This window comes from Microtus pennsylvanicus, chromosome 15 (genome assembly GCF_037038515.1).
Source record: "Microtus pennsylvanicus isolate mMicPen1 chromosome 15, mMicPen1.hap1, whole genome shotgun sequence".
NCBI lineage: Eukaryota > Metazoa > Chordata > Mammalia > Rodentia > Cricetidae > Microtus > Microtus pennsylvanicus.
The window spans coordinates 1,878,253-1,900,287 of NC_134593.1; the positions used below are offsets into that span (position 1 = coordinate 1,878,253).

The following is a 22,035-nucleotide window of genomic DNA, read 5'->3' on the forward strand; positions in this document are numbered from 1 at the left end:
GGGCCTGACCTCTAGCAAGAGGGGTAACCCGGACCCTAGCACAGGGCGCGAACCCCAGCGTGTAACCCCATCAGGCTCCCTTGCTCTGCCAGTCAAGAGCGCAGAGTCGTTCCAGCCTGCAGCTGCACTAGCACCAGGGGTCCCGCCAGGGCGTGAAGTCACCTCCTGCGGAGTGGTAACCCAAACTGGAGGATGGGAGAAAGCCTAGGAGCAACGGGCCAGCAGCCTCACCTTCCCAGGCCCTCCGCTCCAGCGAACTACCGCAGTCTCAGAAAACCTAATGAGAACCAGATGTAGTGGCAGCTGGCAAACTTTCTCAGAGTTGCTGATTGGCCAATGTTCAAGAGTCATAGCCAATCAGCGCGCTGGGCGGGCCCGCAGTGCGGACTAGAGGTCCAGGTTGGAGACTGGCAAGCAGTGCGGGCCGCAGAGAAGCGGTGAGTGAAGGGCAGAGCCTGGGAGGAGCGAGCATGTCTCAGGACCCCATTGCCCGGCGGCTAGCACCGCCATCGCTGTCGTCGCTGCTGCTCTTGCTCCTGCTGTCGCGAGTCGGGGCTCTGCGTCCCGATGAGCTCTTCCCTTACGGAGAGTCGCGGGGAGACCAGCTGCTACTAGAAGGCGACGACGAAAGCTCAGCCGCCGTGAAGCTGGCAGTACCCCTACACTTCTACGATGCCCAGTTTAACGACCTCTACGTAAGTTCAGCTCCCGGAGGTGCGCGACTGGGTGTGAGTCTTGTAGCTTCTTCCCGGGGTGTCCACGAAGTGGAACAACTAGTCCATGCTCAGCTGTCGTCCCTCTGGGGACCAGACTGTCGTGGTGCTGCAGCTTCGTGACCCCTGCTGTTCATTAATAAGGATCATCTCTCAAGGGGGCGCAACGACGGCACCCTTCTGCTGTGGCATCCCACACAGAAAGGCTTCAGGGGAGTTTGGGTTTAGAGCGGTGGGAGGCTGTGCAGGCCGGTAGAGCTCAAGGACTCTAGTGGAAAGATGGACGGGTTGGAGGCCGCATCTGTTGGTCGTACTACATTGGAGAGGTGGGGTAGGAGCAGGACCGTCGCCGAAGTTGAGCTGGTTGTCCTAACTGTGTTTCCTAATCAGCTAGGAGAGGGAGGCTTCCTGGCTCCAGCAGAGCTTCTCTCCCAGGGACGGTAAGCGTAAATGACTTGAGAATGGTGGCTTTCCTTTGGGTTTGAGCGACCGCCACTATTTTGTCCTTTTTTTTTTTAATATTTATTTATTTATTATGGACACACTATTCTGTGGACACCAGACCTCATTACAGATGGTTGTGAGCCACCATGTGGTTGCTGGGAATTGAACTCGGGTCCTTTGGAAGAGCACGCAATGCTCTTAACCACTGAGCCATCTTTCCAGCCCTATTTTGTCCTTTTAAAAATGTTTATGGGGAGCGAGGCTCACTTGCCACCTCCTGCGTGTGAAGGTTAGAGAACAATCATTTTCCCCCTTCCAGCATGTGGGTTCAGGTCCTGGAACTCAACTCGTCAGGTTTGGAGGCAAGTGCCCTTACCCGGTGAACCACCTCACTTTCCTCGTGGTCCTTTTTGCAGGTGGGCACCAATGGCATCCTCTCCACCCAGGACTTCCCCAGGGAGACTCAATATGTGGATGATGATTTTCCTACTGACTTCCCAGCCATTGCCCCCTTCCTGGCTGACATCGACACAAGTAACGGCAGGGGCCGGATCCTGTACCGTGAGGACACCTCCCCTGCTGTGCTGGGTCTGGCAGCCCACTATGTGCGTACAGGCTTCCCGCTGTCTGCATTCAACTTTACCCCCACCCACGCCTTCCTGGCCACCTGGGAGCACGTGGGCGCTTACGAGGAGGTCAGGCGTGGGGCTGCACCCTCGGAAGAGGTAAGTGAGGGGAAGCCCTGCAGTTGAGCAAATTGAAGGGATGGGCTTGACTTTGAGTGGGAACTAAGGGATTGGCTTGGAGTTTCTTCCCTGCCCATTGAAGCGGATGTAGTCTAGTGGTCTAGCCAGTGCTTAGACGGTTTGGGAGTGAAGTCTGTTGACATCCATAATGTGAATAAATCGGCAAAGAAAACTGTGAAATGAAGGACTGACGTACAGATACCGAAGACCTTTGAAACCTAAGTCACTTTACAGTTTATTTCTGGAGTCACGTATAAGCATACAAATTTCTAACGATATGTTCCTTGATGAAAAACATTGGAAAATTCGGGAAATTAAAAAAGAAACAACTACCGTTAAACATTTTTGTAAGTAGATTTCCAGTCTTCCAACCCCACCACCATACCCACCACACCACACCACACCCGAGGCAGGGTTTTTCTCTGTAGTTCTGGCTGTCTTGGAACTCTTTCTGTAAATCAAGTTGGCCTCGAACTCACAGCAATCTGCCTGCCTCTGCCTCCTGGGTGCTAGGATTAAAGGTGTGTGCTACCATTACCTGACTAGATTTCCAGCGATTTCTTATAAATATCATTATTGCCATTAACAATAGTGGATTCACATTGTGAATATTGGTGCTTCAGTGCTTTTTCTGTCGAATAGTATATACTCAGTCACTGTTTTTATGTAACATTTATAATGACTATATAAGATCTCATCCAGTGCGTTTACGACAGTTCTCAGTGTTGTTTCTGTGTTTTTTTTTTATTTTATTCACATTTATATGTCTTGTGTTTGCTGGTGGCAGTAGGACCAGAAGATAGAAGTTCATGGACTCCCTGAAGCTGGAGTTACAGGCAGCTGTGAGCTGCCTGACTGACAAGGGTGCAGGCATTTGATTTAGCATCCTGAAAAGGCCTCAAGGGCTCTTGAGCCACCTCTCCAGCCCCATGTAAGCTTATATCCCAGAAAGGTTGTCCACTTTTATAAGCTCTTTATAGCCTTTGCCACATTGCCCTTAACGTAACAGTGTGCTTACTTCTGCTCTGCAGGATACTGTGTTCTGCAGTCTCACTGGAGAAAGCACCAACATCTCTGCCTCAGGCTTGGGACTTGGCATCCTGTGAAAGGGGCATGGGCGGAGCCAGGGTAGATTACCTCATTCCTGGTATACTCCTGTGAAACTCCCCCCTGGGTGTAAAACGGCATAGACCAGGAGCAAAGCCTTGTTAACTTTAACTCCTAGTGTTTCTTGGCTGCAGAAATAGAGATGTCTTCCCAAAGAGGTTAAGAGCCTGCCCACTGTCACTGATTTCTAACCAACGGGGGCTGTGTTTGTTCTGTGTTCTTTAAGGAAGAGACCTGTTTCTTAGAATCCAGCAGAGGTCTGATGTTAGAAATAAACATCATTTGAAATTATGGTTCCTTAGTTGACAGGTAACATCTAGTTTTGTTTACTAATTAACCTTGTAATGCATGGGTTTGACATTTTAATTATAATTCAACAGAGTACAATAGAACTCAAACTAAATACTGTACTTTCTTTGTGCCCACTGTGCCCTGGGCCAGCTAAAGGGCTAGACAGGCACAACTGTGAGATTTCATCACTCACTCACTTATCCATTCATTATATTGTATTTTTTAACATTTACCTAAAATCAGGAATAACAAGCTTATAATAGAAAACCAAATAAACACTTTTAATACAGGTAACTAAGTCATCAATTCTTATATTTCATTACATTTCTTATAGGATACTGTTTTCTAGATAGAGTCCTGTAAGAAATGTGCAAGTGTGCTTCTATCCCAGGTAACAGAAGAACATGATTTCCAGATCTGCCTTAAGTGAGGCAAAGGCAAGTTTTTCAACGCTGCATTTTCACTTTCTTATGCTTTTCATGCAAGACTCATTTTTTTTCTACACAAATCATGGAAATAGCATAACAGTGTCGCTTTTTTCCAGGGAGAAGTGACCCTTCAGTCTCCATTTTCTAAGCTATAGAATGAGGTGACAGTACCAACTTTATGAACTGAGGCGAAGTTTTTTTTTAAGATTTATTTATTATGTATATAGTGTTCTGTCTGTATGTATGCCTGCTGGCCAGAAGAGGGGACCAGATCTCATTACAGATGGTTGTGAGCCACCATGTGGTTGCTGGGAATTGAACTCAGGACCTCTGGAAGAGCAGTCAGTGCTCTTAACCTCTGAGCCATCTCTCCAGCCTGAGATGAAGTTTTTATGTAGCCACTATCACTGCTGAAATTTAAGACGTGCATGCAGGTACTCAGTCATGTACTTTCTCACGTTGGCTTGATAAGACCAGGTGCTGGTTGTTTGTTCCTGCCGTGTAAGTACTGTCCTACAGCTCTGTGTAAGGATTTGGTTGTTTTATTTCATTTTATCTTTTTGTGTATATGTATCTGCCCATCTGTCTGTCTGTCTGTCTGTCTGCCTGTGTATGCATGATATATGTGTCTGGGTGTAATTTGATGTGTGTCTGCATGATGTGTGTGTTGTGTTTTTGTGTGTGCATGGTGTATATATGATGTATGTGGGTATGTATGTGTATGTGATATATATATACATATATGAGTGCATGTGTGTGTGTATAAATTTGTCTGTATGATGTATGTGTCTATGTAGTGGGAGTATGATATGTGTGTATGTGCATGGTATATGTGTGTATGTGTCCATATGTATGGTGTTTGTACATGGTATGTGTATGATGTGTGTATGGTGTCTGTGCATCATACATGTGTGGATGGTGTGTGGATGATGTGTATGGTGTTTGTGTTTGTATGATGTGCATGTATACACTCCAAGGTACACATGCAAAGTTCAGAAGAAGAACCTCCTGGTGCCAGTTCTTCCCTTCCATGTGGGTTCTTAAATTGAACTTGGATTTCTAGGCCAGGGTTTCACCTTCAGAGCTGCCTTCCTCTGGCCCTCCCTCTGTTGGGACTCTGATCTTTGTCCCGACGAAGGGATTACCTCATTTCTAATTTTTTAAAATCATTTTGGTAAAGTCGGATAGGCATGTCCCTGGTGGGAAAGATGGCATCATATTGGCTGATATTTTGCTCTTGCCAAATGGTATGTTTTTTTTCTGTCAGCCTGGTTCTGCCAGTGTTGTATCAACACTGAAAGGCCATATTCTGTATCGGGAAAGGATATGCAGGCTTCTGTGTGGTTTCTGCTAAAGCTTCAGGTTTTCTGTCTCAATTGCAGCTAGGCAGCTCTGTCTTGCCTCTCTCTATACTGTTCTTGATCCTGTGGATCCCGGGAAAGCTGAAAGCCAGTGACCCTTGCGTAGCCTTTGCCAGTCCATCTGAGGGTTTCCCTTCAGAACCTGTGTGGAGGGCTCTTAGAAAGGTTGTCTCTGGGAATGTGAGGACCTTTGCCTTTGGAAACCAGTCAAAGGGTATCTGTGAGGAGGGCCCTTCAGGACCTGTGAAGTGGCCTCTTAGCGGTTCTGTGTGGAAGTCTATAGCCTGGCAAGGGGTCTGTTCACGTGTAGAGTAGTTTCCAAGCAACTCAACTCTTTTGGAATGTACTTTGGGATCATGAATTTTATTAAAAGGAGTTTTGTTTTGTTTGCCTGTTTTAGTGAAGACAAGGAAATTAAGCCTTTGAATGCTTGTTGAAAAGGTGACATAGAAAAGACACGGAAGGCATTTTAGTTGACATGAATAAGCAAAGCACCAGTTGTACAGATTCCTTACTTAAAAGCCAGCCTCTCCCATCACAACCAGCCTTTCTTCTCCACAGGGCTTCCTCCCCGCCCCTTCAGTTCTCCAAATGTAGACAACCCTTATCTTACACAATTTCTCTAAATTTAGAACCTGGGTTCTCCCTTATCTTGTGAAGTTGACTGTGGCCACCATACCAGGAACCTCCACAGTTGGTTATTTAAGGATGGGATTCTCAGCTCCAGCTCCACTCCTTCTATTTCCTGAGTTGTGACAGAAATAAAACTTATGCAGTGACTGGCCCTGAAATAGATTAAAAATGCTGCAGATCCCCAAGTAGCTGCAGTGGCAGAAACACTGCAGGTCCCCAAGCTGCAGCAGGCAGCTGGCCATGTGGTGGCAGGTAGGGGGCAGAGGTCCTGAAAGCAGCCAGTCCCAGGCAGGGACAGTGTACCAGACCATGCCACAGGTCTCTGAAGGTGGCTGGTCCCGGGCGGCAGCCATGTGGTGGTGTTGGGCAAGAGACAGACAGATAGGCACGCCATGCAGAGTGAGGTTGGATATTTATTAAGTGGGTTATGCAAGGGAAGGGAGAGAAGGAGAAGAGCAGAAAGGGGCAGACAGAGAGAGAGAGAGAGAAAGAGAGAGAAGGGGGAAGGGGAGAAGTGGGGAGAGGCAGAAGCTGTCTCTTCAAGAGGAAGATGGAAAAGGGAGAGAGACTAAGGCTCCAAGCAGGAAGGAAGATCTGCCTGCCTCAGTGGACGGTGTATGTGTGTGTGTGTGCATGTGTATCCCCACCCTGACTGGTGGCATGCGTTAGGAATCTACCTGAAATAGAAACGTGGGGAGATTCTGGCCTTCTGAGGAAGAGTCAATTTCTGTTCATGGGATGTAGTAGGGAGGAACTGAATAAACAAACTTTTCTTAAAATCAGGGCAGGCAAACAGACTCTTCCAGTTAGAGAGCACATAGATTTGGTGTTTCCCATATTAATATCTGCATTTCCTTGTCCAATCAGCCCAACCTCAGTCTAATCAATAGCAATAGATGTTGAAAAGGTAAAATTAACATTTGAGAAATTCTAGAATAAGACGGAAAAGAAAAACCACAAGGACACATTCCTTCCTTGTATTCAAGTCTGAAGTTCTTCCCTGTGCCCAGTTTTGTCATTTTTAGCAAAATGGCAAGGTAATGGTGCCAATAAGTGATTTTTCTATCACTCATCTTCTTTATAAAGCATATATTAAAAAAAATCCTTTCCCAGTTTCCCTATTAAATTGCAAATTCTTATATGAGAGAAGCAGACTGTAGTCTCTAAGACAGTTGAATATCCCTTAAACTAATTGTTTGGTGGAAGGAAGTGCTGAAGGCAGGAAGGTCCTGTTGAAACCGAGTAAATGAAATACCAGGAGTTATTCCGGAGTCAGCCGGTATTAATTCAGCTTCTTCTCTCCTCTGTCTGCTTTTGACTCCTGCAGTGTTTATCTAAATTCACTGGCTGCCACTGTGACGCCACCCCACCCCCACTCTGAAATCCCAAACACCCTCCTCTGTGACCTCTGCCACCATGCCTGTCCCCAGTAACTCTCCAGAAATTCCAATCATGGCTGTTTCCTTCTCCTTCCTTAGCCTGCAGCATCAAACATAATGTTTTGGCTCAGCAGGTACTGTTGAATTAATATTCAAATGATTCAGTGAGTGGGATTTAAAACCGAACCAGGCAACCTGAGCTGAATGCATACCAGAAGCCAGCAAAGAGGGTGCTGGAGAATTAGAAGGAGTTCCATATAGAATCACACTGCTAAGCCCCTCAGGGGCCAGGACTTGGAGGGTAGAGTTTTCTAGGTGCTGGGAAATAAGAACACAACGTCAAAGCGCATAGTGGGAGTGGGGACACTGTGTTGAGGGTGTAGTGAAGCCGACCGTGGGAGAGGAGTTCAGATGGCTGACCATTGCAGGGCATGAGCTCTGGAGTGGCTGGCTGCCACCACTACTCATTTCCTAACCTCAAGCACATTTGCAAGTCACTAGGTCTCTTTCTGTAAATGCAGTGTGACAAGATAAGAAGAGGACTTGGCTGTGAGAGCAGTAAGGAGACCTTTTGACCAGGTCCTGACGGAGGCTTGCCTGCAGTGGGCATTGAATAAATTGATGAATGAGTGGATGGATGGATGGATGGATGGATGGATGGATGGATGGATGGATGATCCAAATGAGAGATGCTGAGGCACAAGATTACAAACTAGGACTAGGGGTATGGGAATGAACAAGTTAATTTTGCTCCTTGTTCCACCTCTCAAAAGAGTTTGGACTGCAGCACTAGGCTGAGCTCCTAAAGTCCAGATGAAGAGAGGGAGAGTTTGTTCAAGACCATGATTGGGAAAACCACAAAGACAGCTGACCTGAACTAGTGGGAGCTCACGAACTCTGGACTGACACCTGGGGAACCTTCATGGTTCTGAATATGGGTGACAATTATATGACTTGATCTGTTTGGGGGAGGGTTCCTGGCAGTGGGACCAGAACTTTCCCTGGTACATGAGCTGGTGGCTCTTTGGAGCCCATAACCTAAGGTGGGATACCTTGGCCAGCCTGATTCTGGCGGGGCGGGGGGGGGGGGAGGGGGAGCAGGGGAGGGTTGGACCTGCTTCAACTTGGTATCCCAGACTTTGGTTTCTCCCCAGGTGAGGCCTTATCTGTTCTGAGGAGTGAATGGGGGGAGAGGGGGATGGTAGAGGTGGAGAGGAAGGAGAGGGAACTGGAGTTGGAATGTAAAATGGAAAATAATTAATTAAATTTAAAACAAAGGAAAAAAAGATTGGACTGGAGAAACTTGCAACCTTAAAATTTTTAAGTATACTATTTTAAAGTTATTTGAGAATTTCATACATTCATACAATGTTTTTTCAATATATTCCTCTACTCCTGTCCATTCTCAACTTTATGTCCTTTATTTGACCCAGTAAGTACAATTAGTGCAGCCCATATGGGCATGGGTGAGGGGCTACCCACGGTAGCCTGGTCTTCTCACCCACAGGGACCACACCCTTTAAGAAAACTGACTCTTCCTCCCCTAGCAGTCATCAGCTGTCAGTATCCGCTCAACTGTGAGTGCAGGCTTCTGGGCCCCTTCCTCATCCATGCTGGAAAACTGAGTGGTTAGATCTTGAGCTTGTGCTGTGCATTCATGAGTTTGGTAGCTCCATCGTGTCCACAGTTCATTGTTTTGACCCGTTCCTTCTGACCTCTGGCTTTTAAACTCCTTCCACCTCTTTTTCTATGATGTTCCCTGAACTTTGAGGGAAATAGATATTGTAGATGGGACCACCTGTGGCTGAGCACTCCACAGTTCTCTGTACTTTGACTAGTTTTGAGTCTATACATGAAATACCATCCAGTTTATACATGATGCTCCCATGTACTGAGAGATGGGTTTAAAAGTATAGGTATTTAGAAGGCAATTTGATATTATATCCATTTAACAAAATAATTGCCATAGGTTTGTCCACAAGGCTTATGAGCATCCCCAGCCATGAGTTCTTGGCCAGATTTCCAGTACCAAGCAGAAGTTGTCTCTTGTTGAGAAGGCCTTAAATCTACCCAGAGAGAAGTTGATTATCCTCATAACACTCATGCCACTTATTATACCCATGTGTATCTCTTTCCCCACCCCCCAGACAGGGTTTCATTGTGTAACAGTGCTGGCTGTTCTGAAACTCACTTTGTAGACCAGGCCAGCCTCAAACTCACAGAAATCCATCTACCTCTGTCTCCCAAGTGCTGGGAATAAAGGTGTGCGCCACAACTGCCCAGTCCACGAGTACATCTTGTCAGAGCCTTTGTTTTGTAGTATCTCAGTGGTCTCAGTAGGGTGAGACTGTTGATGTCTTTTCTCCCTCAGTAGCCTGTGCTAACAGGTGGGAGCTTGTGGTTAGTACCAGGTTGATGTCCCCAAGTTCTTTGGCCTACATGTGTAGTATCATCACTTATAGGACCTTCTTTTTGTCACTTTTTGGTAGGGAACCCGAGCAATGACCAGAACCAGCGCTGATATGGGTGACACCCTTGACCAACTTGTTGGGGAGGTATCTTACACCTGGCACTAAGCTCTCTATTTTTGTTTGTCTTTTTGAGACAGGGTTTCTGTGTATTTCTGGAACTTACTCAATGGATCAGACTGGCCTCGAACTCACAGAGATCTACCTTGCCTCTGCTTCACAAGTGCTGGGGTGTAGCAGTGACGACACCAATGGTTGGTTCCTGGCCGCTTAGCCTCTTACGAGAGCCACACATACGGCCCCACTTCCAGGCACACACTCAGTCCACGTTGCCATCAAGCGAGCCACAGCAGGCTTCTCACAAACACCATCCAAATATTCGGTCTCCTGAAAGAGCTAGAGGCCGCACTGGCAGCATGGCCCAGGAAGCCAGCATTTCAAAATGGCACGTTTTTATTTTCCTGCTAACACTGAGTCAGGAAAACTTCTCTTAAAGGAGCTGCAACGTTAAAGCCTGCTTAACTCTGTTTTATTATTTGTTGTTTTGTTTTGTTTTCCCTAGAATTTCTTCCCAAACTCTCTCAGGTTTTAAGTGGATTTTAATTGGTCATGTGGGCACCGGTTTGTAGCAGCAGGGAGGCTGCTTGTTGGTTCCTGGCTGCTTAGCCTCAAAATAATCACAGAGAAACTGTATTCGTTAAATCACTGCGTGGCCCATTAGCTTTAGCTTCTTATTGGCTAACTATTACATATTAATTTAACTCATTTCTATTAATCTGTATATTGCCACATTTTCTTTATTAATTAACCAATCATATTCACAGCATACAAATGGGAATCACACATCACTGGGGTAAAAGGCATTCCCCACCACTGCCCAGCCTTCACTGGGCTTTTTATTTGACAACTTGTGGCTGATGGGAGGAGCATTACCCCCATGTAAAGTAATTCCCTTTAAACAATTCATGTTCCTAGAGAAGCTAAATAAGAAGGTGAATCCAAAGACAAACACATAGGCATCCTCATGAATATTAACCTTCATCAGGCGATGAAAGGAGACAGAGACAGAGACCCACATTGGAGCACCGGACAGAAATCTCAAGGTCCAAATCAGGAGCAGGAGAGAGAGCACGAGCAAGGAACTCAGGACCGCGAGGGGTGCACCCACACACTGAGACAATGGGGATGTTCTATCGGGAACTCACCAAGGCCAGCTGGCCTGGGTCTGAAAAAGCATGGGATAAAACTGGACTCGCTGAACATAGTGGACAATGAGGAATACTGAGAACTCAAGAACAATGGCAATGGGTTTTTGATCCTACTGCACTTACTGCCTTTGGGGGAGCCTAGGCAGTTTGGATGCTCACCTTACTAGACCTGGATAGAGGTGGGTGGTCCTTGGGCTTCCCACAGGTCAGGGAACCCTGATTGCTCTTCGAGCAGATGAGGGAGGGGGACTTGATCGGGGGAGGGGGAGGGAAATGGGAGGCGGTTGCGGGGAGGAGGCAGAAATGCTTAATAAATAAATAAATTAAAAAAAATAAAATAAAAAAAATAAACTTTTGTTGTGTGTATGTTTTGACAAGTAGGGTTCCCTGTGGCTTTTCCAAGCATCCCTAGTGTTAATTTTCCCTTCCTAATCCCCTCTTCTTCCCTACAACCCTGGAGTTTTTTAACCCGTGTTTTACTTGTGAATAATCCAACTGTTGATCTAAATCGGTAGAAGAGGTTTAGAATAGCAACTTGCATAGCTGAAAAATTATATTTGTAGTTTGGAGAGAAAATTCTAAAAGAGAATGTTTTAAACCAGTATGTAGAAATCCTAAAAAGGATTTTGGACTCTGGCATCTTGCCTACATACTGTTTTCTTCTTTTGTTTATTTGTTTGTTTGTTTAAGGATGTTTAAAATTCCCGTTTGTCCACAGCGGAACACTTTCCAGGCAGTTCTGGCATCTGACGGATCTGATACCTACGCCCTCTTCCTCTATCCTGCCAACGGCCTTCAGTTCTTTGGAACCCGCCCCAAAGAGTCCTACAATGTCCAGTTGCAGCTTCCCGCTAGGGTGGGCTTCTGCCGAGGGGAGGCCGATGACCTGAAGAGAGAAGTGCCATATTTCAGCCTGACGAACAGTGAGCAGTCTGTGAAAAATCTCTACCAGTAAGTTATGTGGAGTGTGTGCCTGTGCTATTTCATTTGAAGGACATTTAGAAGGGACACAATCGCAAATGGCCAGAGATCATTTAATAACGAGCTTGGTGGCTTCTAAAAAAGGCATTGGGTCAAATCCAGATGCTAAGCTTGACCCTGGAGCTTCAGGCTCTCCAAGATATTCTTTATTTTCCTGTGCGGTTAGGCATATGAACCAGAACCAGCAGCGATTATGTGTGTGCTTGCAGAACCACTGGGGCTTGCTAGGAAAAACATTATTCTTGGAGCCACATAAAAATATTCAGTAATAATTGTCTCAGCGGAGGCTTTCCAGATTAATTATTACTCAGGAGGAAGCATCGTGATTTGGTGTTTCAAATAAGTATTGTTGAAGATTAAATTATGAGTAATATAATTTGCGGGAAGAGTGAATGGGGCTTTTGGAAATCTCAGGATTTCTCCTCTGACTTCATTGCCCAAAGTCATGGTGATAGGTTTGCCCACAGCATTGCCAGAAGCAAGCCTGCTTCTTAACAATTCCCAATGGCTTATTCTGTTAGCAGGGCACTAGGTCATTTTGCATTTGTCTGTCCAATTAGTGCTCAAATAAATTTATTGAGTCCAGGTGGGCTCTTTTGGTCTTTGCTTTTTGAAACACTGGCTTAGCCCACAGTAGTTATCTCATTGTCTCCCTTAGCTGCTTCTCAGTCACACTGAATCCTCACTTACAGGAAAACCTTATTCTTGTGCATGTATCTCTTGTTCTTAGCAACTAGAGAGAATTGGAAAGAACTCAGCAGAAATTTATTGGTCACTTATTATCTGCTAAGCATTGTGACAAAACATTTGCAGATGTTATCTTAATTAAATCTCACTTGACTTATAGGCAGTAAGTAGAGCTATTTTCTCAATTTTTGAATCACCTCACAGAAATTTAGTTAAGGTAGCTGTGTCAGAGTATAATGGCCCAGATCTGAAGCACTGAAATACGGATTAAATTTTATACAGAGCCTGTGTGTCCTTCTGTGACCCATGAGGGGCTTGTGCAGGTCTCCTCACCTGCTGTATAGTCTAGACTCTAGAACAAACTTAGCTACATGCCATTTGCCCTCTCTTTCCATCTCCTAACCAGGAGCTCACTCCCAAGGTTGTGTGTACAGCCCTTGGAAGGAGGGTGGAGCACATTACTATGATTTTTTTTCTTTTTTCTTAATTTATTAGTTTTTTTTTTCTAAAAAAAATAGCAATCCAAGTTCCCACTCCCTCCTCTCCTCCCATTCCCTTCACACACCCTTCCACTCCACTCCCTTCCAGTCCTCAGAGAGCATAAGCATGGCTGCGGCAGACTGCAGGGCCACTGGCAGTGGCACCAGGGTTTGTCCTTACCACATGTACTAGCTTTTTGGGAGCCTATTCTCTTTGGATGGATACCTTGCTCAGCCTAGATATAGTAGGGAGGCTTTGGACCTTTCCACAAAGCTGTGTGCATTAGTACAGTTTTTAAGGCACAGGCCCTACAAATCAACGAAACCTGGGAAAGAGGGCCAGGAATCACAGAATCCTGGAAAGAGACTTGGCATCTGCATGGCCACAGGAAGCAGGTGCATGTGTGTGAGAGAGTGTATGTGCGCACGTGTCTGTGTGTACAAAGAGCCTATGAGGAAAAGCAGTTGTGTTTTCCCTAGCAGAGCTCTAAAGGCCCTCTCACATGGGTGTCATTCCCATGCATGCACATGGACACACTCCCGATATTTCGTTCCTTTCTTTGATACTTTGCAGAAATAACCAGAGCTGCCAGAGAAGGGCAGAGTGAGATGTGACCAGAATTACTAATAGGTTTGGTGTACTTCATGCTTAATAAAAATGAAACAAAATACAAACAACAGAATAACATGAAATCAATGTCAGAATTGCCTATCACCTCTTCGAGTGACAGCAATGCTACCTGCTCTTCCAGAATGGGGTTTGCCTCCTCTTCAGTATTTTCATGCCTGATGCTATCTTCTAGGCCTCTTTACTCCAGACTCCATCTATATTATCATTGTGTGGGTTTAAACATTGTATCATATATGCCCAGTACTGTGGGGATACCATTTGTAGTTCCCAAGCACAATCCTGGTTCTCTCTGAACTCTGCTGTGCCTCTCCAAAGAGAAGATCCTTGTCCTAGTCCTAGAATCTCCTCCTCGAATGGAGGTTATACATTATTCATGTTTTCAGTGCTCCTTTGAATATCTAGCTATCTGCATTTAAGAAGGGAAAAGAGGGTAGTTATTAAGTGTTGCCCTCAGGGCCTGTGCTGGGCCTTTAATGTGGGTTTTCTAATGTGTTCTTCCGAAGAACTCAGGCAGGAAAGTGCAGTCATCCCATTCACAATCCAGTTTTCTTTCTAGGAGACAGATTCCATCAGGAAGCATTCCAAACAACCTCAAAGTGTAGGATAAACTAATTGTTTAGTTTCCCATCAGGCACTGGGGCAAACTGCAAGATGTTGATTTATGTCTCATTAGAAGGCATTTATTTAGCTTTCTCTTCCATAATTTGTATTTTCTACTCCTTGAAGCTTTTATAGCTGTCCATTCCCAATTTCGAGAGGTTTCCCATGCAGCACCTTGGGGGGTGAACTCCAGCTCTAGCGATTTCTCTTACTGATGGTTTTCAGTTTTTAAAATTACACTTACTGTGTGCTTGGGGGGTGCTTGGGGGAGTATCTCTGTTGGAGAGCAGTTTGTGGGAGTTTTTGCTGCTCTTTCACCATGTGGAATCTGGGTATAGCTCTCAGCTTTTGTTGACAAGCAGGTTTCCCCGCTGAGCCATTTTATGAGCCCGGATTTCTGTCTTCTTTGGTGTTGTTTATTTACAACGCTGATTTCTCTAAACCTGCCGTGAGGGCAGGAGGGAAGTCTGTTGGTAGAACACTTGCCTGGTGGACATAAAGCCCTGGTGTGATCTTCAGTACCACATAAACTGGTACAGTGGCTCGGTCTGTTCTCTGCTGCTGTGATAAAACCATGACCAAAAGCAACCTGTGGGGGAATGGGTTTATTTGGCTTGTTTATCCTGGGTCACAGTACATTGATAGAAGCCAACACAGGAACTCAGGCAGGACAAGGACCTGGAGCGAAACAGGAACTGAAGCAGAACCTATGGGAAAACATCACCATTGGCTTGGTTCCCATATCTTGCTCAGCTTGCTATGTATTGCTCAGATTGGTACCCTAGGGTGGTACCTCCCACAGTGATCACCCCTTCAGTCATTAACCAAGGAAATGTCCCACAGACTTACCCACAGGCCAGTGTGATTGAAGGGATTCCTTAATCGACATTTCCTCTTCTCAGATATGGCTAGGTTTGCATCAAGCTGGCAATAAACAGTCAGCACAGCAGTAATAACACATGTGCACTTGGGCACAGGATGAAAAGACACAGAAATAAAAAGAGCCTCAAACTGTACCAAACATTACTGCTGTGAGTGATGAATACCTGCCCAAAAGGACAAAGATTTCTTGTGCAATTTAGTGAATTTTTAATTTCCTTATTAGCTGTTCGTTCTTACTGCTCATTGTTCATTTTTGAGGATGTTCTGTGGCGTGGGAGATCTCCGGGCAAACACGGCACTAATGTAACAAGCTAATTCAAACTTCCCAGCTTTCTCTTCGGGTTAGGAGTCTCCCACGTAGCTGTCCTCTTCACCATGTCCCCATGAGCTGGCAAGGATGTCGTGTACTCATAATCCCAGCGGAGTATCTCATGTTCGAGTCCAGCTTGGGCTCTCTGGTGAAACTCCTGAAAAAACAGCAATGATTCTTGGATCTGAGAAGGTTCATGGTCCTCTCTACTGGATAAATTGTAACTCATTTTGATAAATACATTTCACTTATTGCGTTAGACTTGGACTTAAAAAACACTCCTGTATCATCCTCTATCATTAGTAGATTAGTTCTTATGAATAACCTCTTCTTATCCACCAGATATTGGTTTCCAGTGTAATTTAACGTAGATGTTTGGAATGCAGGCTTTGTAGTTAACAGTCTGCCAGCTATTAGATGTATGATTTTAAGATTAGTTAATCTCTCTAAAGCTACGTAAGTTTTCCTCAGTAAAACTGGGCATAGCAACTACCTCTAACTTGCAGAAGACAGTGAAGTCTTGCAGAGCACTTGGTGCAGGCTGGACCAAAACATGTAGGAATCAATATTATTTAAGTGGTTGGAGAAGCTTACACTTAAGTGGTTTAGGGTATCTTTTAAAGTTTTCATTCAAGTAGAGAAAGCATAAAATGTTCTTGCTTTTCCTGTTTGTTTTCAGATAGCCAGATTTTAGAAAAAACATTTGGTTTTTGGTTGTAGAGCAGATTTATATGATGGTTTAGAGTTGCATGCATGATGCCAAACAAAAGGCAACTTATATCAAAATTCCAGTATCATGTTTTAGTTACTTACCTAGAAGGTTTGTTTCTGTTTGACATACATTAGGGAAAATCTCACTTTTGTCTTTATAGTCTTGGTTTCAAAATGAACTGTGAAGGAGGGTGAGTGAGTGGACATGTCACAATCAGCTCTTTCCTTTGTTCTTAGACTAAGTAACCTGGGGATTCCTGGAGCATGGGCTTTTCATATCGGCAGCAGGGTTCCCCTGGACAGTGTCAGGCCAGCAACAGTTGAAGGCGACCTTTCTGCAGCCCACTCTTCAGCTTCTCTGGAGCACTCCTTCAGCCAAGCTGCAGCCCTGGAGAGCTATTCTGAGGACAATTTTGATTACTACGATGAGAATGAAGAGGACGTTGAATACCCACCAGTTGAACCAGGGGAGGCTTTGGATAGCCACAGCAGAATTGATGTATCTTTCAATTCAAAGTCTGATCCAGGCCCTGTCAAGAGTGGGACCTTGTCTCCAGATCCTAGTCAGGCTTCTCCTTTGCCACGCCGTGGTGACTGGTCACCCTATTGGGAAACAGAATCAGCTTCCTTGGACCTTCAGACTAAACAGGGAGCATCTGTGGGAGAGGTAGAGGTCCTGGATTTCAAGGACCCAGTGAAGCTTTTGGATCATATGGGTACCAGAACCCTGGCTCCTGGGAAGGCAGATGCAGCTTTCCTGACTCCAGGCAAGGAAGATCTTGGGAACAGAAGCAGTCAGCCTTACCCCGATGCAGGGCTGGATGTTCCTGTCCCTCCTCTGGAACGAGAAGGTCTTCCAGATTACCCAGTGTCTGGTCATGTGCCTACCCTTGGAGGGAGGTATGTGGTAGGAGTGGAGGACCGGCTTGGTTCTAATGATCAGGGTAAGTGCATTGGAAAACCAAATGTTTGAAGTTTTCATTTAAAAAAAAAATGTAGAATTGTCAAGCTCGATGTGGTCCCTCACATATGGTAATCCCAGCACAGGGGAGGCTGAGACCAAGGGCTAGCCTGAGCTATATAGAGAATTCTAGGCCACCCTGGATTATAGAGTGAGACCTTTTCCAAAACAAAACTAAAATAGAGTTGTGATTTTCCTCCTAAGTGAATAGGTGAAAAATTTAGCAAGAAGATGGAACTGATTTTTTTTCTCCTTGTGTTTAAGGAGATAAATTCCCTCTTCCAAGTAAATCTTGGCAGGAGAGTTCTTCTTGGAGTCTCCTGACTGTTAATAATGTGTTCTAAAAATTAAGCCTCATGGAGTGGGGAAAGAACGGGGCCGCTGTGCCAGCTATCCTCTCAAGTGTAATGAAATATTTTAGTTTGCAAGTTCAGGGAAGGTGAGCCATTTGGAGGCCTAGTAGGCGATAAAGGACTAGGCATTTGGCCTTGACCATGGTGAGTTGTGCAGGCTTAGACAAACATGCTGAAGAGCCCATAGGGAGGACATGGTAGACACCTGTGTCTGCTGTTTTGTTTTTTGGTGTTTTTTTCTTTTTCTGGTTCTGGCCCCTTCGGCTGTGGCCTTTGGCTCCCTGAGCCCTATTCTCATTGCATGACTCACTGGCCAGAGCTGGAGGGAGGTGGAAATGCCCAGAGGGGACAGCACTTCACCCACACTGATGAACTGGGAAACTCCATGGCCTGTTCACTGATCTTTGCCAGGAGGAAAGGGTCAGAGGTGACAGGCTTCTCCATTCTGTTTCACCTTTTCGGTTGTTCCACCAATGTTTTGACAAAAACATACTAATCTAACAAAGAGGACCTTCTGGGTGCTGCTAGGACATTTTTTTTTCCAGGAAGTTGTTTGGAGAAATATTTCATGAAGAAAGAAAGCCACTTTGTGTTTAACAGAGCATTAAGCGATAGTTAGTGGAAGAGACCTGATGTCATTTTTGAATCTTGGCTATATTGGGGCAACTTATTTCACCCCTAAGCTTCTGATTTCTTGTAGATAAATTGCCAGGATTTGATGTCAATATATGTGAAGTTCTCAGAAAATAGTGGCTGCCGTTACTAATTTTTGAGGATTTTAGACATTGGAAGAAGGATGGAGGACAGGTGAGGGGTGGACGACAGGATGGAAACAGAAAGGACGGATTGAAAAGTTTCTGGCCCTGACTCCCTTCTCCGTGATGGAGTCCATGATTTCCGACTTTTCTGGTTTACAGACTTCTGTAAATCCAACAACAGATTTTTTGAAGGTTCTAGAATTTACAGATCCTTCTAACAGTCTCCAAAAGTTTCCGTGTTACTTCTTTCTGCCTAAAGAGACTTACAGATACGAATGAATCAAAGGTTTTCTCAAAGGGATTTTGTTGTACAGATATGTTTCTGCGTGGCCTTTTGTTGGGGGCTGGTTCTTCTGGCCCAAAAAGAGCGCACAGTTACTGAAAAGCCGGTCTGTGTGCAGTCGCCTGCTCCCGAGGTGGATGTGGATATGGCCCAACACAAAACTGAAAACATTTTGAGATTTCTCTGCTTTTGTAACTCAGTTGTGGTTCTCAAAATGAGAACTTTGTAGGTAACAGGGAGTCAAATGTCAAAGGTCGGCCATGGCTCCTCAGAAGGGCCTGAAATGGAACTGGCTGTTGGGAACTGAGGCAATGGCATAACCCAGGGGGAGCATGAACTGTGCTGTTTACCAGCCGCCAAATGTAGCCAACTATTGACATTTTAAATGACAGAATGTTCATGGAAGATGCATTCAGGGGAAGAATGTCTAATTAGAAGTATTTAAATCTCAGAGGAAACAAAATCTTTTAAATTTCATTTTTAAAATGTGTGCTCATATGTGTGGAAACTTAGCACTTAAAAAGAAGAATGTTGTGAACTGTATGAAGTACAGAAGCATGTGCTTGTTATTATTTGTTTGAAAGGAAGCCCTAGCATCCCAGAGGTTTATCTGTGGGGCTAACTCTGGAACGCTGGTGACATGAGGGTCACTGAGACCTGGCAAGAAGCAGCTCTGGAGTAGAAAGTCCTTGGATCCTGGTGGTGGATGGTCTCAAGCTCCCCGCAGCTCTGTTATGTACTTGGAGGAAAGACACTGTCTGAACCTTGTTTTCTGAATAGAAAACACCATTCCCAATACATTTTAGCATCCCCTTTAAGTGTGTAGCATTCAGTTTGCTGAACCAGGGAATTAGGATTTTGTTAAAGGCCCAGAAAATCTTTCCTTTTAGTGTTGCTTTCAATAGGACGCACATGTGTGCACAGGTGCATATGTTTGCAAGTGTGTCGAGGATGGAGGACAACCTTGAATGTGTGTCATTCTCAGGAGTGCATCAACACTGGCCCTAGCTGGCCTAGAACTTGACACATCATCTAGACTGGTGGCCAGGAAGCCCTAGGGAACTGCCTCTCTGTTTTATTTTTGTAACAGGTTCTGGAAAATAACCTTGGGTCCTAATGTTTACAAGGCAAATACTTTCGTGATTAAACCATTTCCCCAGTCCTATAGATGTAGTGATGAGGTGGGCCGCTTCCTGCCACCCGTCTCCCAGCCGCCTGGCTAGCTTATGCCCCCAAATAACAACACACAAACTGTATTCTTTTAAACACTGCTTGGCCCATTAGTTCTAGCCTCTTATTGGCTAATTCTCACATCTTGATTAACCCATTTCTAATAATCTGGGTAGCACCACGAGATTACCATGAAAGATTCAGCATGTCTGACCTGGTGGCTGGCTCTATGCATACTGCTCACTAGAGGTTCATTCTTGAAGAAATTCTAGCAGACTGTACACTCAACCCAGCTCACCAGGCCCCAAAGCCTCACACTCATGGCTACCTCCAGGTTGCCAAGACAGTAGAGGCTCCCATACCTCTGAGAACACCTGTGTGTAGAGATTCCTTGATGGGTCCTGTCCCTTGTCCAGAAGGTGAGAGGGAGCCTATTAGCGTCCTGATAGCTGAGCTGATGTAAGCAACCACAACGAAGTCTTAGAGGCAGTTTGCCACCGACATTGTCACACACTCTGTATATACTTAATGACGTGGAGACCGGAAGGGAGTGCTTGCCGCTGCTGCAGCGAAAGAGGATATGCTGTTCCTGTATAGTCATTCTGGGGGGTGAGAAAATCCGGGGGGCAAAGATCTGTTCTGTAGTGAAAACATTGATTCTGGTTCTTACGGTGTTTTTAAAGGTACACGTGTGCCCAGCTGCCCTGGGACAAACTCGAGAAACCCTGTGTCCTATGATGCGCACTGCCGGTCCTCCTCTCCCGAGGCTGCCCTCTGTAAGGAGGGCAGGCAAGCCAAGGGCTGAAGACAAGCGCGTAAACCTTTCTGGGGGAAAAAACCCACACAGATTGAAAGATGGATCGGAACAAGTAAAGAAGAGAAATTTCTATTTTTGTTAAAAACTCCCAGTTAGAATAAGGCTCAAGTGCTCTGGCAGCGTCCCTGCTTCATTTTCTTAGATATCCCCACTCCATTTTTTTTCTGTTAAAGGATATGAAAAAGTTTTTTTTTTTTGGTGTTGTTTTTGTTGTTGTTTAGTTAAGTGGGGGGGGGGGGTGAGACTTACACATCCCTAACACTAAGCTGCCTTTGCCATTATCCAACCTCAGATGGCAAGTCTATGACAAATGGATATTATTTAAACCTGGCAGCCTCTGCCCACTGCCCACCCAGATTCAGTGGCATAATGTTTTAATCATCTGTAGTTGATGGAGGCTGAAGCATTGATTCTTGGCAATTCAATCCCATGGAGAGTTGTGAAGGAATTGGTGGGTTTAAGGTGGGCCTCAGAATTCATCTTTTTAACAATTACCTCAGTGTTTCTAATGTACTAACCCTCGCTGTAAGGGGAAGATGGTGCCATGCTGAGGGTGGCTGATGCTGTCAGGGTGGAGATGGGTTTCCCCAAGCAACCCTCAGCAGTTGTCAAAGCTGCCAGTCACCTGAGCACAGCTCTCGGTTTCCCACACTGACTCATGTTGCGCTCTCTCCCTTTTCTTGCACCTCACATTCATCAGCAGGACCCTGTTGGTTCTGCCTCCGGCGTCTCCTAGATCAGAGTCTCCTAGATCACTTCTTTTTGCTACTCTTCCTTAGCATTTTTTACTACCAAGGTCCCAGCTCACTGAAGTCAGCCATGTTTGTTTATTGGCTGCTGCCCAGCCGAATGCAAGCTCCGAAGCAGCTGTTTGCTTGACTTCTAGATTCATGGCTCAGGCGGGGTGTTTAGTAAATACTTATTTAACTGGTGGCTAAAAGAAAGGAAGAACATTGTGTGAGATGTTTGCTATCACCGGCACATTTCCATTTTAGGTGTTGAGTGTGCAAGTGCATGTGGCTGTGGAAGAGGGTGTAAGCGAAGTAAATCTTCCTGAGTTTGGGGTTGCCATGTGTGTGCTTGGTTCAAGTTCCATTCTCATAAAACAAATTTTCATAAAAAAATCTGAGGAGAGTCTCAGGTTAGCTTACCAATAAGTACTTGACCCATTGTAGTTGTGGTTTTAGTCTTCTCATAGCTTTTATAAGGAAACCTTTTTCTATTCTGGTTTCTCGTTAACTTTAGAACCCTTGTCTGGGACCTGAGAGATGGACACCAGGCCTGATGACCTGAGTTTGACCCCTGGCACCCATGTGGTAGAAAGAGAGAGCTGATTCCCATGGGTTGTCCTCTGTCCATCACAGACACTCTCGCCCTTTCTAATACATAAATTAATATTAAAACAACCCTTTTGCGTGTAGTCTCTTGTGAGTTACTCAGCAGGTGTTATGACTCACGCTATGATCACACCTAATGTATTAGTTAAATTAACCTAGCTCTCCCATCTCTAGTTCCTCTTCATCCTCAGTCTTCATCTCCTGATGAGGCTTAGAATGACTGGGGCTATAAGTCTTCACAAAATAACAAACATCAGGGATACAGCACAAACCCATCCATTGCTTACTTAATTTGCA

General features: G+C 45.2%; 1 protein-coding gene across 3 annotated transcripts in view; it reads left to right on the plus strand.

Annotated features, from left to right (window-relative positions):
* The first annotated feature begins 395 nt into the window (after positions 1-395).
* The window catches only part of Nid2 (nidogen 2), a 61,379-nt gene continuing 39,739 nt past the window's right edge, over positions 396-22,035 (plus strand). For 2 of the 3 annotated variants that reach the window (XM_075950021.1, XM_075950020.1), the window contains exons 1-4: positions 399-695; positions 1,574-1,882; positions 11,497-11,729; positions 16,297-17,003. In XM_075950021.1, coding sequence (XP_075806136.1) covers positions 471-695; positions 1,574-1,882; positions 11,497-11,729; positions 16,297-17,003 — 1,474 coding nt within the window. In that variant the 5' untranslated portion in view covers positions 399-470. Of the gene's footprint in view, positions 696-1,573; positions 1,883-11,496; positions 11,730-16,296; positions 17,004-22,035 lie in introns of all 3 variants that reach the window. The other variant, XM_075950022.1, reaches the window with a different exon arrangement.